This window comes from Equus przewalskii, chromosome X (assembly GCF_037783145.1).
Source record: "Equus przewalskii isolate Varuska chromosome X, EquPr2, whole genome shotgun sequence".
In the NCBI taxonomy this organism is placed as follows: domain Eukaryota; kingdom Metazoa; phylum Chordata; class Mammalia; order Perissodactyla; family Equidae; genus Equus; species Equus przewalskii.
This window is the reverse complement of record NC_091863.1, coordinates 43,311,051-43,327,670: the sequence shown is the minus strand read 5'-3', so window position 1 is coordinate 43,327,670 and position 16,620 is coordinate 43,311,051. Positions and strand designations below refer to the sequence as shown.

At 37.2% G+C, this 16,620-nt stretch overlaps 1 protein-coding gene and 1 long non-coding RNA gene across 8 annotated transcripts in view; one reads left to right on the top strand and one right to left on the bottom strand.

Moving 5' to 3' along the window:
* The window catches only part of LOC139081121 (uncharacterized), a 35,851-nt gene extending 24,754 nt beyond the window's left edge, over positions 1-11,097 (top strand). Inside the window, exons 2-4 of the long non-coding RNA XR_011536111.1 lie at positions 7,958-8,099; positions 8,677-8,852; positions 10,751-11,097. This is a non-coding gene — a long non-coding RNA (uncharacterized lncRNA). The remainder of the gene's footprint in view (positions 1-7,957; positions 8,100-8,676; positions 8,853-10,750) is intronic.
* WNK3 (WNK lysine deficient protein kinase 3) overlaps positions 1-16,620 on the bottom strand; it is a 168,945-nt gene that overhangs the window by 17,297 nt on the left and 135,028 nt on the right. For 4 of the 7 annotated variants that reach the window (XM_070605478.1, XM_070605477.1, XM_070605479.1 and 1 more), the window contains exons 17-21: positions 15,447-16,387; positions 9,236-9,467; positions 8,703-8,833; positions 7,544-8,160; positions 4,917-5,128 (exon numbers count right to left, since the gene is read on the bottom strand). In XM_070605478.1, the coding sequence (XP_070461579.1) occupies positions 4,917-5,128; positions 7,544-8,160; positions 8,703-8,833; positions 9,236-9,467; positions 15,447-16,387 (2,133 nt within the window). The remainder of the gene's footprint in view (positions 1-4,916; positions 5,129-7,543; positions 8,161-8,702; positions 8,834-9,235; positions 9,468-15,446; positions 16,388-16,620) is intronic. The other 3 variants (XM_070605482.1, XM_070605481.1, XM_070605483.1) reach the window with 1 other exon arrangement.

Sequence of the window (16,620 nt, the reverse complement as noted above, 5' to 3'; positions counted from 1 at the left end):
AAATCACCTAATGGTGCATTTCTCAGAATGTATCCCCATCCTTAAGCAACACATGATTGTACTGAGATCTGTGACATATTAACTTGTGGCAATTCCCATCCTCCCTCCTTCCCAGTTCAGTGTTGTGGCAGCCAAAAGCCAGCAGCATTGCAGACAATGGAGAGATTAGACCTCTTTTTGAGCTCCCTTAAAAGCACGATCCCCAGAGCACAATCAATATTTTGTCTGAATTTGCAGTAACCTGGAAAAATCTCTGTTCTCAGAGTGTGTAAGATATTTGATTTCACTCAGAGCTCAGCTCAGCCTAGCCAAGCCTGGGTGTGGCGGGTTTGGGGAAGAATCGGGGGCTACCCTCCAGGGCATTACTGAAACAATAGGAGAATGTTGGCAACAACTCAGATGCCTAAGGCTATGACTTCAGTTGGGGCAAACAAGAGCCTGGTCTAGAACTGAAAAGGAATTCTAGGACAACTAGATGAACATAGGAAACTTTAAAAACCTCTGACATATTCCTGGGAATATAAATGTCTGCAATGCCAGGAAAGACCTGAGAAAGAAGAAGGTACCAGTCACTCAATTCTGACTGAACTTGAGTTTCTAGACAAACAGGTGGTAAATTCAAAGCTTGTCTTGTAAACTGAAGCTTGAAGGCATGCCTTCTTACATAAGGATCCCCTTGGCAAAAACATCTAGACAAGACATTTAATGAAATCTTCAACCACTGGCTCGCCACTAAATGTACTGGCCAAGGTGTGAACCCTAGCATACTAAGCTTAATATAAAAAAAATTTTTTTTAAACTTAGCAAAGAACTCAATGGTCATACACTGCAGGGAATACAGAATCAGTCTGGGATTGGGAAAATCACTAAACAAATAAGTAGCAACAAGAAAATGCAACAGAAATAATAAACAAACAAACAAAATACAGCAATAACACCAAACCTTGTTGAGGAAGGGGGCAGAAGAATCTCGTACCAGAGCTGTTTCAATATATTATCTGTAACATGCAGTTTTCATCACAAAATTGAGAGACATGCAAAGAAACAGGAAAGTATGCCACATACACAGGAAAAAAGTCAACGAAAACATCCTGAAAGGGACCTAGATTTTAGACTTGGTAGATAAAGCCTTTAAAATCAGCTATTCTAAATGCATTCAAACAACTTAAGGAAACTAAGCCTAAAAAATTGAAGGAAAGTATAACAATGTCTCACACCAGATAGAGAATATTAGTAAAGAGCAAGAAATCATTTTTTTTAAAAAAGAAATTATGAGTTGAAAAGTACAATAATTGGAATAAAAAATTCATGAGAGGGGCTCAACAACAGATTTGAGTGGGCAAAAGAAAGAATCAGCCAACAAGAAGACCAGTTAATGAAAAAATCCACTCTGATAAACAGAAAGAAAAGAGAATGAAATAAAATGAACAGAGTCTCAGAGACCTGTGGAATACCATCAAGAATGACAAAATATGCATAATGGGAGTCCCAAAAGGCAAAGAGAAAGGAGCAGAAAAATACCAATGAGATCCATACCTATACATATCATAATTAAACTGATGAAAGTCAATGTGTCTAGGCATGGATCTTTTTAAGTTTATTCTGGAGAAATTAGAAAAAGAAGAGTAAACTAAACTCAAAGCAAGTAAAAGGAAGGAAATAATAAAGATTAGAGTGGAAAAAGAGAAGAGGAAAGCAATAAAGAGAATCAATGAAACCAAAAGTTGGTTCTTTGAAAAGATCAACAAAATCGACAAACCTTTAACAAGATTGACCAAGAAAAAAAGAAAGAAGACTCAAATTACTAAAGTAAAAAATGAAAGAGGGGACATCACTACAAATCTTACAGAAGTCAAAAGGATTCTAAGAGAATACTATGAACAATTGTGCACCAAGAAATTATATAACTTAGATGAAAGGGTCAGATTTCTATAAAATCAGAGACACTGACTCAAAAAAGAGTAAATCTTAACAGACCTATAACAAGCAAAGAGATTGAATTCGTATTTTTATAACATCCACTATATAGAACCAAGACCCAGAGGGCTTTACTGTTTCATTCTACCAAATATTTAAGGAAGAATTAACACCAATCCTTTATAAATCCTTCTAAAAAACAGGTTACAAAAAATGGCAAAACACTTGAATAGGCACTTCACCAAACAGGATATATGGACTACAAATAAGCACAAGAAAAGAATGTTAAACATTACTAACCATTAGGGAAATGAAAATTAAAACATTATACCACCACACACCTATTAGATTGGCTAAAATAAGGAATGCTGATAATACCAAGTGCTGAAGAGCATCTAGAGAAATTAGAAGTCTCATACATTGCTGATGGGAATGGAAAATGATATAGCTGCTTGGGAAAACATTTTCACAGTTTCCTAAAAATTTTAAATATACATATGACTCAGCAGTCTTATACCTGGGTATTTTATCCAGGTGAATTGAATACTTATGTTCACCCAAAAAGCTGTATGTGAATATTTACAGCAGCTTTATTTGTAAAGCCCAACACTGGAAACAACCCAAATGTCCCCAACAGGTGAATAAATAAACAAGTTATAATATATCCACACCATGGAATATTACTCAGCAATAAAAAGGGCACAAGCTATTCTAACACAAAATGAAGAATCTCAAAGACAATGTTCTGAGTCAAAAAAGCCAGTTTCAAAAGGCATGTTTTTACCACGAGATCCCATGCTTCTGGCTCTTGTTGATTTTAAGAGGTAGTGTAGTATAGCGCCTGACAATAAGCTTTTTTGATTGTAGTCTAAGTGACTGACATTAAGCTTCTGAATGCCAAAGCATCCATTTCAAAGACATCCATCTAGAATAAACATATGGAAAGCTACACAACTAGATAAAGTGCTAGGCCACCCTACCCATTAAGTTTCCCTTTTAAAAAGCCTGGTTGACCTAGATAACTGATCATGTGAGTGACCCTACTTTTCCCTTCCCACACCTTAATTCCGACTCTTGGTTTTAAATTAACCAGTCAAGAGTGAACCTGTGAAACCCTAGGTACCCCACCCACGATCCCAATAAAGGCAGAACCCCAGGTCTCTCTCCCTTCCCCCTCAACTTGCAACCTCTCGCTGTGTGTCCATAGGCATGCCATGTACCATCCAGAACCTGTGAATAATAAACCTAGTTTTATCAAAGTTCCCTGATAGTTGTTGCTGAGGCACATCTTGCAATCATAATAAGAACCACAAGAGCGGGTCCAGCCACAACGTTGCCTCCAGTCAGGGGAAAGGTTGAGGGCATTCCTAGCTGATGGCATCACTGTTGATAGGCTGAGACACAAAACAGGTGGACACCTGCCTGGAGAAAAGTCCACCAATAGGCCAGGCAATGGCCTTTGACTCATGATTTGGCATGAAAAAGATGAGCAGGGTCAGTCAAATTTTCTCTCTCTGGAATCTGACAAAGGCTAGTTAAGCAGGGATCTGAAAGTAAAACAATGCTTTGGGATCATAACAAGCCAAAGCCATCTGAAAGTCAAAGTTCTGGGGAAACAGAAGCTACATAAAAAGAGCAAGCCATTTGGGAAGAAAACAGAATAAAATAAAGTATAGTAATTAAAGGCAGAGCATTAGACTGAAAGTCCACATGCTTCTGCTGCTCAATCCACAAAGCTGCCCTCAATCCAAGTCTACCCTTCAGTTCTAACTTTATGAGGATCATCAAAGCACAGTTCCTGTTCTTGATCTGTGTATTAGTTTTCTATTGTTACTGTAACTGATTACCACAGATTGATGGCTTAAAACAACACACATTTATTATCTCATAGTTCTGTAGGTTAGAAATCTGACATGGGTCTCACTGGGCTAAAATCAAGGTGTTAACAGAGCTGCATTCCTTCTGGAGGCTCTAGAATAGATCTGTTCCCTGGCCTTTTCCAGCTTTAAGGGGCTACCTGCATTCCTTGGTTTGTGGCCCAATCCTCCTCCATCTCCAAAGCTAACAATGCTGCATCTCTCTGATACTGCTTCGCTCCTCACATCTTTTCTTTGACCCTCTCTTCTGCCTTCCTCTTCCACTTTAAAGGACCTTTATGATTACATTGGGCCCAACCAAATAATTTCCCTATTTTATTTTATCTTTCTTTGCTTTTTTTAGGTTTAATCATACAAGAGAGGGATTTATTTTTTTTTATCAAGGTCACATTGGTTTACAACATTGTGTAAAATTTCCCTATTTTAAAGTCAGTTTATTAACAACCTTAACTCCATCTACAACCTCAATTCCCCTTTGCCATATAACCAAACATAGTCACAGGTTCTAGGGATTTGCACATGGACATCTTTGGGGGACCATTATTCTGCCTACCACAAATTCTGTTGAGATCTCATATATATCACCCTCAAATGCCCACCTTGACAATGCATATGTAGCCAAGGAAATCTGACGTGATTAACAACTTCTTCATTAGTTAAGTAGAGACTGATCCTCTTTTTTTCAAAATCAAAGACATTTTTCTAATACTCTCATAAATAATAAATAAACAAAGATCAGATAGATCAGATAGAACATGATTATATTTTTAAGATGATCTTGATTAGCAACAAACTCGTCAACACACTCTAAATGTTAGATCAGTGGTTCCCACTGACTGATAGCATTTCAGAAGCTATTTTGGGGATTGAAATTGGGCTTCCAGGTGCTTGTTTTCCAAATGAAAACATACAACACACTCATCTGCTCTCCAAAATCTACCATCTATCCTCACCATTATTTCATAAAAGAACATTCAACACCAAAAAGGTAGAAAAAAATTTAAGAATAATGTGTACTTCTTTAAATCATCTTAGCTTAATAGAAAATAAATTGTATTATCAGTTTTCTAATTTTGCTGATCTTTGACCAGTTTTTTTAAATCGCCTTTAAGATTGATTTACCTGTAGCAACTGCACCATTGTCCACTTGTGTCAAGGACTGGGGGCGACTGCGAAGTTTGCTTTTGAAAGATCTTGGTCTACGTGGTGATGCAGGTGGCAGAGGAATCTCTGATGATTGGACTTTGCTATCTTTAATTGCCCGAAGGCGTTCATAGAGCTCCTGCAGCTCCTTATTCTGCTGGGTTTGAAGATTTACCACCTCTTGAATGTGTCTGAATGAAAATCATGCAGAAAATATTTTAATGGCCCTGGCACCACACAGATGAGCCAAGAAATTCTATACCAGTACAAGTAAAGTTTAACAAGGAATTTAGATTAAGAATGTGGAAATAGAGAATATTTTCACAATTTTAGGATGGGAAATGCCTTCCTACGTATAACATTAAACTAATCAGACATAAAAAGGTAAATAAATTGACAAAAACAAATTTCTAAAACTTCAATATAGTGGAAAACAATAAAACAAAATTTAGAGTCACATGGTATTGATAATATTAACCTTTTATTATATGTTGCAAGTGTAAACAGGAAGAAAATATTTGCAATATAAGTAAAAGGTTAATATTGAGAATATATAAATAGTTCCTAAAACTCAATAAGAAAAAAAGAAACAACCTTATAGGAAAAAGCAAAAAGAATATGAAAAGCCAACTCCACAGAAGAGGAAATACAAGTAGCCAATAAATATGAGATGATGTACAACATCACTATTTTATTTTTTAAAAATACTTTTAATTCATCTGATTGGAATAAAACTAAAACAATCGATAATATCTAGTCCAATGTTAAGAGTGGGAAAACAGGCCCTTTCATTTATTTTTGTTTGGTGTGTAAAATGGTATAGCTACACTGGATGACAATTTTAGCAATACCTATCAATTTAAAATGTACCCATCTTTTAAGCCAGCACTTCTACTTTTACGTATCTATCCCATAAAAATATTCAGCTAAGTATGTAAAAATATAAGGATGTTCACTTCAACATTGTTTACATAAGCAAAACATGGGATAAAACTGAAATGTCCATTAAGGAGAAATTAAACTTTAAATGGCTACCTGGTATTCCAATGTATGGAATAAAGATTATTTGTGCAAACATGAATATATATATAGGTGACAATGTCAAGTCAAAAAATTGTAGAATAACATGTATATTATGATCCCACTTTTGTAAAAAGCAAAAACTGTATATTTGTAAATGAATAGAAAAATGAGTGTAGGGGACTAAGAACAAAGGAGGATGTTTCGGACAAAGGGGTAGTGATTTGGGACTTCAAAGGTAAGGAAGGAAATTCACATGGAGATGGAAAAGCAAATGTTTGTTAGACAACTGTTTACTGGGCCACCCTAGAAAGAATGTGGCCCAGAGACAGGATTTTGGATTTCAATAAGATGGCCTTGTTGGGGCCTTTCTTATCACATCTATTTTACATTATACTATAGTTATCTCATGGTATTAGCTCCTTCTTGCAACAGGCCTTCTGCGTTAAATTCTTTTAGGCAGTTTGGGGGAAGGCTAAATGTTCTTCCTGAGTCTTCTGAGCCTTTATTGTCTTCAGTTCAAAATAACCCTCATACCAGAGTGGTGCATCTTGGGGCAGCCTCCCCTGAACCCATCAACAGGCAAGATACATACCAAACAGTTCACAGTGATTGCCTCTGAGAAATGAGATTAGGGCATAAGAAATAGGAGACTGTTTTGTGTGCCTTTTTACTGTTGTGATATTATGATTTATAATAAAAAATATATATTTGGTCTTTGTCCCTGCTTCTGGCACACAGCTCCTAAAACCCTTGTAATTTCCTAAGTGACAAAAGTAATGGGAAAATCTTTTGTTATGATATTTGGTCTTTTGTCCTCAGATAGGTCCAGTTCCTATATGAAATAGCTCCAGGGTAATAAAGGTGAAAGGAGTGTCCTGTTATTCATAACAAGTCCCTTTGAATCACAACTGAGTGTATGTTAATGAAGTGACTTTTGAAAAGCCCCTAAGAATGGGGTGACTGGTTGCCAGGGGAACCAACCCTGTGATTACAGAGCAGGAACTTTCAGCCCCTCTCTCCCCACCTCTGGGAAGGGTAGAGGGGCTGGAGATTGAATTAATCACCAAAGGCCAATAATTTAATCAATCATGCCTACTGTAATGAAGCTTCCCTAAACATCCCTGAAGTTCAAAGAGCTTCCAGGCTGGTGAATACATGGAAGTGCTGGGAGAGAGGCACTCTCAAGACGGCATGGAAGATCCACGCCCCTTCCCCTATACCTTGCCATCTGGCTGTTCCTGGGTTGTATCCTTTTATAATAAACTGCTAATCTAGTAAGTAAACTGTTTTCCTGAGTTCTGTAAGCCACTCTAGCAAATTAACCAAATCGGAGGAGGGGATCATGAGAACCTCCGATTTATAACAGGTTGGTCATAAGCATAGGTAACACTACCTGAACTTGTAACTGGCATCTGAAGAGGCGGCAGTCTTGTGGGACTGAGCCCTTAACCTGTGGGATCTGATGATCTTTGTTGTTGTCAATCATTAAAATGTCACCAATTCTAAATTAGCTACCAATCAAATACTTAGTTCTATAAAACCCAGGGCAATCAGATTTGTGACAAAAGAGAAACAGTCCTTACTTTTCTCGCAATCTTTGAAGCTCCACTTTCAAGTCCTCATCCTCTATTTCTGACTCATCATCACTGCTCATTGGGGAAGATGGCGAATAGAAGAGTGAGCTCTGTGCTTGAGCATAGGCTTTTTCTTCACCAAGTGGTAAGCACTGATCACTCTCTGGACCAGTCTTTGCCACTGACTTCCCTTTCCCAGAAAGAGCGGCTGAAAATTCACTATCAGAACCAGGCTGTTTCCCAACTGTAAGTATCTCTATCTCTTTAACCAACAGTTCAGATCCAGACTGCATGCTACTTCCTGTGGCTGAATTTTCTTCCAATTCTTTTTCTGGGGTCATGGAAGAAACATCAGTCTCACAAGCTGTGCTGAAAGATGAGAATTTGTCACCTTGTTTGGGAATTCTTTTGTCTTCTTTAAAGGTTTCGTGAAGAAATTGTAACTTCTGAGAAGAAAATGAAGTTTGTGGATTATGTGTGGCAGGTTCCATTTCTACCAAATGAGACTTTGCTGTTTCAGTAAAGGCTTCTTCACTAGAATGGCTTGTCATTTCACTGAACGCTGGTATGTGTTCCACTCCAAAAGATGTCACTTTCACTGACTGCTGCTGAGGAACTGTAATCACCTGAGATATAAAAAGGCAACAGTGGCTGGCTCTGCCTAACCAAAGAGTAAACCCATAAAGAAATTCAATATCAATATATGGCACAGACAAGTGGATGGTCTGCTGTAATGTATACATTGATAATACCAAAACTTAAAAATTCCATCTATACTCCCCATATTCAAAGTCTTTCAACTGGGCCTCTTGGATAAATAGAGTTGGCTTCATATTGCTCAAATAAAACTTCATAATGAAAAAGAATTCCATAATTAAATTTACCAAGATTCTAAAGGATGTTTTATAAAAAAGGTTTATAAAAAAAGATGACCCAACCACCCACCAAAAGATGACCCATTTCTGTGCTCTCTTCCACCTACTAAAATCCCCATTTCTTTAGACTCACCTTTACTGGGTAGTTTCAAAAAGTGAGGGGATATGTATAAATGGAACAAATTAAATATGATGTGATCTACATTTAAAATAAGTATCATCTACAGACCAAGATCTTCAATACTTTTACCTTTTATGTCCTTATAGATCAGAATTCAACCAAAGACACAAACCTGGAACCGACCCCGCTGAAATGATCCACTCATGGCTTTACATCTACTCAAAGCCCTGGTATCAGCTGTGGACTCTCCTGTCAGAGGAATGGGATCAGGAGCAACTGCTGATCTCCTATCTTCTGTTTCCACTGCAAGTTTTGCCAAATTGTAAGCAGAAAAAAGAAAATTGTTTGTTAAGACTAAATTTGTTTACATTACCAAAAATGAAGAAAAGTAGAAAAAGCTTAATTCCTGCTAGACAATTAAAAAGTGTTAATGTAATAAGCAACACTGTAGAAGTCCCTAACTCTAAATCAGACATTGCAAAATTTAACCCAAGACTTAGTATCTATATGAAATGAATAACTGTAAAACCAAATTAGTTACAAAAAGAAAAATAAAATGGCATGACATTAATGGTATATGTCACATACATGGGCTACATGGAAAAAGTGGCAAGATTTGTGTATGAACAATAACAAAAAAAAACCACCAGAATTAAATGAAAAGTGATGTTACCTAGTCTATGTTCCTGACTGTAAGCACACTACCTTGACGGACTTTTGATCTCTTGAAAAAGCTGGTTGACTGCCGTAGCCTGTATGCCCAGCTTTTTAATTTGCGAGTCCAGGATTTCTTGCTAATAGGATTTTTGAGACTAGGACAAGTAAAGCTTAGGCCAAAATATCCACCTCCTGTCTGCAGATGAATGGCTCCACCGCCTGACACAGCAGCAGGATAGGCCTCTGGATCCCCTGGAAGTGAAGCATCTGGGGACATCTCCTAATGGAGATAAAAAGAGAAAAATCAAAGTGGTAATAATTTAGGTAAGGTAGAGCAGTTGTTTGTTTATACCATTGGAGTTCCTGTATGGAGTAATCAGTAATCAAAAATAGAATGCTATGTATACTTGCATTAATAGTACCATATCAGACTGAACCCAAAGTATTCAACTTATAGGAATTAAGCATTCCCCTTTCTTTAAAAATATTATTTAGACTTTAGATAAATAAAATTAATCTTCCACTCTAGAATATTTTCATTATAGCAACTTTGAAAACTGAAAATTAAAACTAAAATTATTTTCTTCATATGCACCAATTTACTAAAAAAGGTTACTGAAACCCCATGCTCTTGAAATGAAATTTTTCATTTATGCTATTATTTAAGAGTGTTAGTTAAAGATGCCCAACACACATGATAACACAGAAAAACAAGATATCTAGGCATTTAGATTTACAGAGGAATATTACCCAAATCAAGTTTCTTATTTATGTAAGCACACAGAAATTTACAATGGACCTCTAAATCATTTCAAAGTCATGTTCTAAAAATTGTTAACATCAGGCCACAGCTGGCTATAAAATCACTCTCCCCTCTACTTGTCCTCCCATCCCTTCCTGCAAAAAGCCAGAATTAACTGTTGTATTCTAAATGAGTACTTTAAAAACAAATTTCCTGTAATAATTAATATAAAAAATTAATTTACACAACCACAAATACTTTTGGAAACATGAGAATGGCCACTGCTAACCTAGAAAACTAAAGAGTATTTAAAAGCTCAAAGAATGTGGGGCTGGCCCCATGGCCGAGTGGTTAAGTTCGTGCGCTCCACTGCAGGCGGCCCAGTGTTTCGTTGGTTCGAATCCTGGGCGCGGACATGGCACTGCTCATCAGACCACGCTGAGGCAGCGTCCCACATGCCACAACTAGAAGAACCCACAACGAAGAATACACAACTATGTACCGGGGGGCTTTGGGGAGAAAAAGGAAAAAATAAAATCTTTAAAAAAGAAAAAAGCTCAAAGAATAAGATTTAGCATTTGTTTAAAGGAAGACAGCCTAAGCAGCACTAAGTATACTGCAGTCTTGGGTAAGCATTATTAACACTTAGGGCAGGTCAGCAGTTATTGAAAGTAAAATTCTGAACAATCAGTTTTTATTTTTCAAAGTCCCATTTTGGACTAGTAATAATGTCACTGACTAATTGCCCCGAGGAACTCAAGGGAGCTTTCAGAAGCATTTAACTGTTTCTCTAAATTGGTTTTTTTCTTTGTTATGTTAAGAGATGCAATCACCAAGCACCCTGAACCAGACCAAACCTCACCACGAGAGCGATGGCTGTGTAAATGGTCAGAAAAGTGCCCAAGAGATGACCTTTGCCTCATTTTTAATGCTAAGATCTCCGCCCTGGGAGGAGTTTAGGACTTATTACCATAACATGTGATGTATACGGAAGCATGTTTTCCACCTGAGCCTGTGCAAGTGAATACCCCCCTCTCCCTTTTGAATATTCATTCCCCATCCAAAATAAAAGGCCCCTGCTGTCCTGTGCTAGGGGAGAGCCACAACTTTGGAAGTGATTCTGCATGGTCTCCTATTTGCTGCCAATAAACTTTACTTTGTGTGACAACTACTTCTGGTGGAGAGTCTGATATTAACTCACTAGAAAGCAAACCCACTCATGAAGAGAAAAAAGATCTTTTAATAATATTACAATTTAGAAAGTGTTACATTGGTCCCACTGAAATTACAGAAAAGATTTTTAATAAGTAATAACTGGATCAAGATGGTAAATTAAATACAAGTTCTAGCCTCCCTTACCAATCCAAATCCACAAACAAAACAGGAAAAACAGATGTAGACACATGCATATATGACTACATGAGGAAAAAGCAGCCCATGACATATGCAGTAACTGTTTCAAAATGCTGCAAACGGGTGACAGATATGGGCAGCAGGAGAGAGCCCTGGCCAACTCAAAGGATGGGTGGTTGGCTAGAATGCTTGCAAAGCTATACACATCTGTCTCCTATCTGTCTCTTCAACATCATCTCATGACTCTCCTACTTACTGGCTTTCTTTTGGTTCCTTGACCAGGTCTCCACCTGTCAAATGTTACCACCATATACAAGTCCTTCTTTGACTACCCTATATAGAGTAACCCCCCAGTCTTTCTATCATAACCCTTTACTTTAATTACCTTATTTGTTTAGGGTCTATCTTCCCCCACTAGAATGTGAGCTCCACAAAAAAAGAGATCTTGACTTATTCACTGCTCAGTATTCACTGAATGAAAAAATGAACTGGTTGGGGTACCAAAGAAGGAACAGCCAGGCAGTTCTGCCCCTTCCCTCCCCACCTCCACAGCAAGCAAAAGACAGCAGAGCCATCTGCTCCCAAATAAGAGTGGTGAGAGGAAAATGTTTGTGGCCAAGAGAAAGGTCAGCAATATAGGGAGAACACCACATCCAAGAGGAAGGGGAAGCCCTTCTACCTTTGAAAACTAGCTACTAGGCCGCCCTCTGGGCGGCATTAAACACAAGTTTCAACATCCAGTGCCAGGAAGTATGTCCCACGCCTTTCCCACAATTACTGGAGGAAGGCTACAGTAATTATATATAGCATTTACAGACAGAATCTTATGGAGGAAAAAGAAAAATCAGTACAAACTAAGAATCACCAAACACTTACGGTAAATCAACACTATAAGAAAACACTAAACTCAACAAACAGAAGAATAATCAAGGAAACAGCATTAATAGCACAGAATAAGACTTTAATATCTTCAGAGATATATGTGAATATACTACATCCATGAGAAGAATGAACTACAGTTACTAGAATTAAAAATGTAATCCCTGACATAAAAAAATAGTGAATGGGAGATTGGAAACAGGTTAAAAATTGAGAAATTCTCCCAGTACAAAAGGGAAAAGGACAAAGAGATGGAAAGCATGAAATGAAAAATTAATAGATAAGAAAAACAGGAAATGAAGAAACGAAATTGTCTATTCACAGATGATATAATCTTATATATTATATAGAAAATCCTAAATAATACACCAAAAGCTATTAGAGCTAATAAACAAACTCAGCAAAGTTGAAGGATACAATATCAACACTCAAAAATCTGTTGTATTTCTATATACCAGCAATGAAAAACTTGAAAAGAAAATGAAGAAAACAATTCCATTTATAACAACAACAAAGAGAATAACAAATGATGCTGGAACAATGGATAGCCACAAGCAAAAGAATGAAGCTGGACCCTTATCTCACACCATATATAAAAATTAACTCAAACTGATCCTATCATCTGTACTTAATCAAGTGTGACGCAAAATAAAGACACTTTTAGACATAAAAAAAAAAAACAAATTAGTCGCCCATGCAACATATTTAAAAATATTACTTATGGGGCCAGCCTAGTGGTGCAGCGGTTAAGTGCACACGTTTGGCTTTGGCGGCCTGGGGTTCGCCGGTTCGGATCCCGGGTGCAGACATGGCACGGCTTAGCAAGCCATGCTGTGGTAGGCATCCCACAAATAAAGTAGAGGAAGATGGGCACAGATGTTAGCTCAGGGCCAGTCTTCCTCAGCAAAAAGAGGAGGATTGGCAGCAGATGTTAGCTCAGGGCTAATCTTCCTCAAAAAAATAAAAATAAAAATAAATAAAAATATTACTCATAGAAGCATTTTGGGGTGAGGGGAAGGAATTCTAGGACACCAGAAACAGTGGCAGATAAGTTTGACCCAGCTATAGCAATGAACACTTGAAACAAACAAAAGAATCCATTTGACTGTGACACTTGGAAGAGTCTACTTTGAGCAACAAAGTTTAAATGACGGGAACTACATTTCATTTTTTAATGGTTCTAGTCACATTACATGATCATCGAATAACATATAATCATAACATAAATGCTATTTATTGATTTCAATTCTTCAAATCAACCTACAAACCATGTGCAACTAAATACAGATGTTATAAACTCTGCCAATGTTAAAAAGTAATTTAAGTAATAAAAACTGGGAGGTGTACAGGGAAGAAAAGTGGAGGAAATGGAAAATATAATAATTTCCTCACCCTTCACAGCAATGAGTCAATAGGTATTGTCTATAATAATTAAATCATCGATGATGACAGATGGAAACTAGACTTTTGGTGGTGAACACAATGTAGTCTATACAGAAGTAGAAATACAATGATGTACACCTGAAATTTATATAATGTTATAAACCAATGTTACCTCAATAAAAAATATATAAACAATTAAATTTTTTTTAAATTACTAAGTCAAAAAATAGATAAGTATATTATTTACAAGTTATTTATAGCAATGACCACAAGAATTAAAACCAGGAACTTAACAGTGTTTGGGGAGTGGGATGGGGTGTGGGAGGGTGTTAACACAACAATTACTTTTAATTTTCTATCCTTCTGAATTGCTTTCATGTTTATGCATTAATTGCATAATTTAAAATTACTAGTTTACAAAAAATAAATGATTAAATTGTATCTATTCGATGGAATGTTATACCATTGTTTAAAAAAGTTAAGTGAGGTGGAACTATGTGTAGTGACATGGATAGATGGAAAATAAATGCATAACAGCACATGTATATATAGAAGAAGTATATGTACATAAATGTATAATATGTATCTATGTCATTATAAATATATAGTACATATAAAGAAGTATTTCTTTTTTTTTTTAAAGATTTTATTTTTTCCTTTTTCTCCCCAAAGCCCCCCGGTACATAGTTGTATATTCTTAGTTGTGGGTCCTTCTAGTTGTGGCATGTGGGATGCCGCCTCAGTGTGGTTTGATGAGCAGTGCCATGTCCGTGCCCAGGATTCGAACTGAAGAAACACTGGGCTGCCTGCAGCGGAGCGCGCGAACTTAACCACTCGGCCACGGGGCCAGCCCCAAAGAAGTATTTCTATATAAATATTTGTATGTTAATTAGAACCATGTCTGGAAAGATTTATTAACAGGTATGTCTATAGGTTTGGAACTGAGGTGGATTTTACTTTACATACACACATATACTAGTTATATAATAATAATAATAAGGAGATACAGTGCTAAAGATTCAGAAAGATGTCTATGATATGATATAAAAAATCAACTTGCGAAACAATATGTATAAATAGCACAATCCTATTTTTGTGAATAAAAAGTATAAGTTGTAAATAGATCTGTGTAAGCTTAAGTCAAGAAAAATAAATAAGTACCAAATAGTGGATAAGCACCAGATAGTGGTTACTTGTGTGATTTGAAGTGATAGAAAAGAGAAATTAAATTCCTACATGACTTAATTTAAAAACAAGTCATGAGACTATGGATAATTTTACTTTTTTTTTTTCCTGAGGAAGATTAGCCCTGAGCTAACAACTGTGCCAATCTTCCTCCACTCTATATGTGTGTTGCTGCCACAGCATGGCTGACTAGTGGTGTAGGTCTGTGCCAAGGATCTGAACCCGTGAACCTGGGCCACCAAAGCAGAGCATGCTGAACTTAACCACTATGCTGTGGGGCCAGCCCCTTTACTTTCCTTTTTCAAAAATATTGCAAATAAATTAATACCCACAAAAACAAGATTAAATTAAAACCACAAATTTTTTTATAAAGGAAACTGATACCAGGCATTTTTAAGTGGAAATCTAAAACTAAGTTCTTCCTACCGACTAAAACAATCTATAAATCAGTCCTGTTCTGTCGTTAATACAAAAATAGACATTGCTCGCAAGTTCCCAGCTAATTCACCAGAGGGTTCTCTTACCAAAGACAGTTCTGCTGTGTCTATTGAGTAGTTCTGGGCACCTGCAGCCCAAGTCAAGGCCTTCTTAAATACCTGTGACTTCAGAATCTTGTGACATAGACAATTGCATTTCAAAGGACAGAACTTTAGGGAAAAAAAGGCATTTCTTTAAAAGCATAACAATAAGGTATTGGTTAGAAAGAATGATACTTACATGTAAACATAATTCGCTGGGTACAGAAGTTATCACATTCAGGTCCCTTTTGAACACTGATATGTTAGTAGGCTGACTTGCAGCCACATTGGACAGAATCTTAGAGCCTGTCTGCTGAAAATTAGGGGACTGTGCAGGACTATCTTGAATTCCACAGTGACTGATGGCTACGACTTCTGGCACTGGACATGAGAGTGTATCTTCAGCAGAGGAAGAAAATGGAGAGTCTATGCTTTGAGTATCCTTCTGACTCTCAGGATAGATGCTAGATATACTATGCTCCTGATAGAGCAAGTTTCTTAATTTTTCATCCAGAGTTTTAATTCGGTTGTCTGCAAACTCCATTTTTGGAGGTCTTTCCCCATCTGATTCCAGGACAGTAGTGGGTAGAAGGGTAGTCGGTTCAAGGCTGGGAGTCTGAGTGGGAATGACCATCTTAGAAGAACTTGCTTCAGTGTTCACTGTGGTTTCTCCTTCTTGGGAAATAAACTCTGTATCCATAGTCGGCTGCTGCACTAAGGATTGAGGCTTTTGATCAGACATACATGCCGGAGTTGTAAGAGAGTTACCAGCAATCTGAGTTGACTCACCAGGATGGGCCATAAGTACATCAGCCTGATTGGCAGCTTGGTGACATGGATACACAGGTAGGAACATGCTTGCTTGGTTGGTGAGTCCCTCACATTCAACTGGGACTGCATGAACTGAAGTAGCAGTATAACTGGAACTAGTAGCAACTGGTGCCATTATCTGCCTGTCATCTTCCACTTGATAAAATATAGCTGGCTGCTTAGTTTCCACACTGGCATATTCAGAAATCTTACCATCAACTACATCCTTGTGTTCTGATTTGGAGGTGAAAAGTACACGCTGGCATGGATTATTTTCTAGAGTGAGCAGTGTGTCCTGTGATATTTCCTTATTACTGGTGTTTCTTGGACCTGGAACAATAACAAAGAATGGCTAAGCATGTACAAAGCATGGACTAGTACCCAAACTCAAAAGGGACAGGAGGAATAAGGGGCAAACGAGAACCTGTATGAAAGTACTCATAAATAAGATTCAAAATACACAGAATTCAATCTGTCAGGGGAAAAAACCTTTTAAAAAAATAAATGTTAAGTAAAAAATGGCTTAAGTTATACCCTAATATTAACATCTTCACAAATGCTTA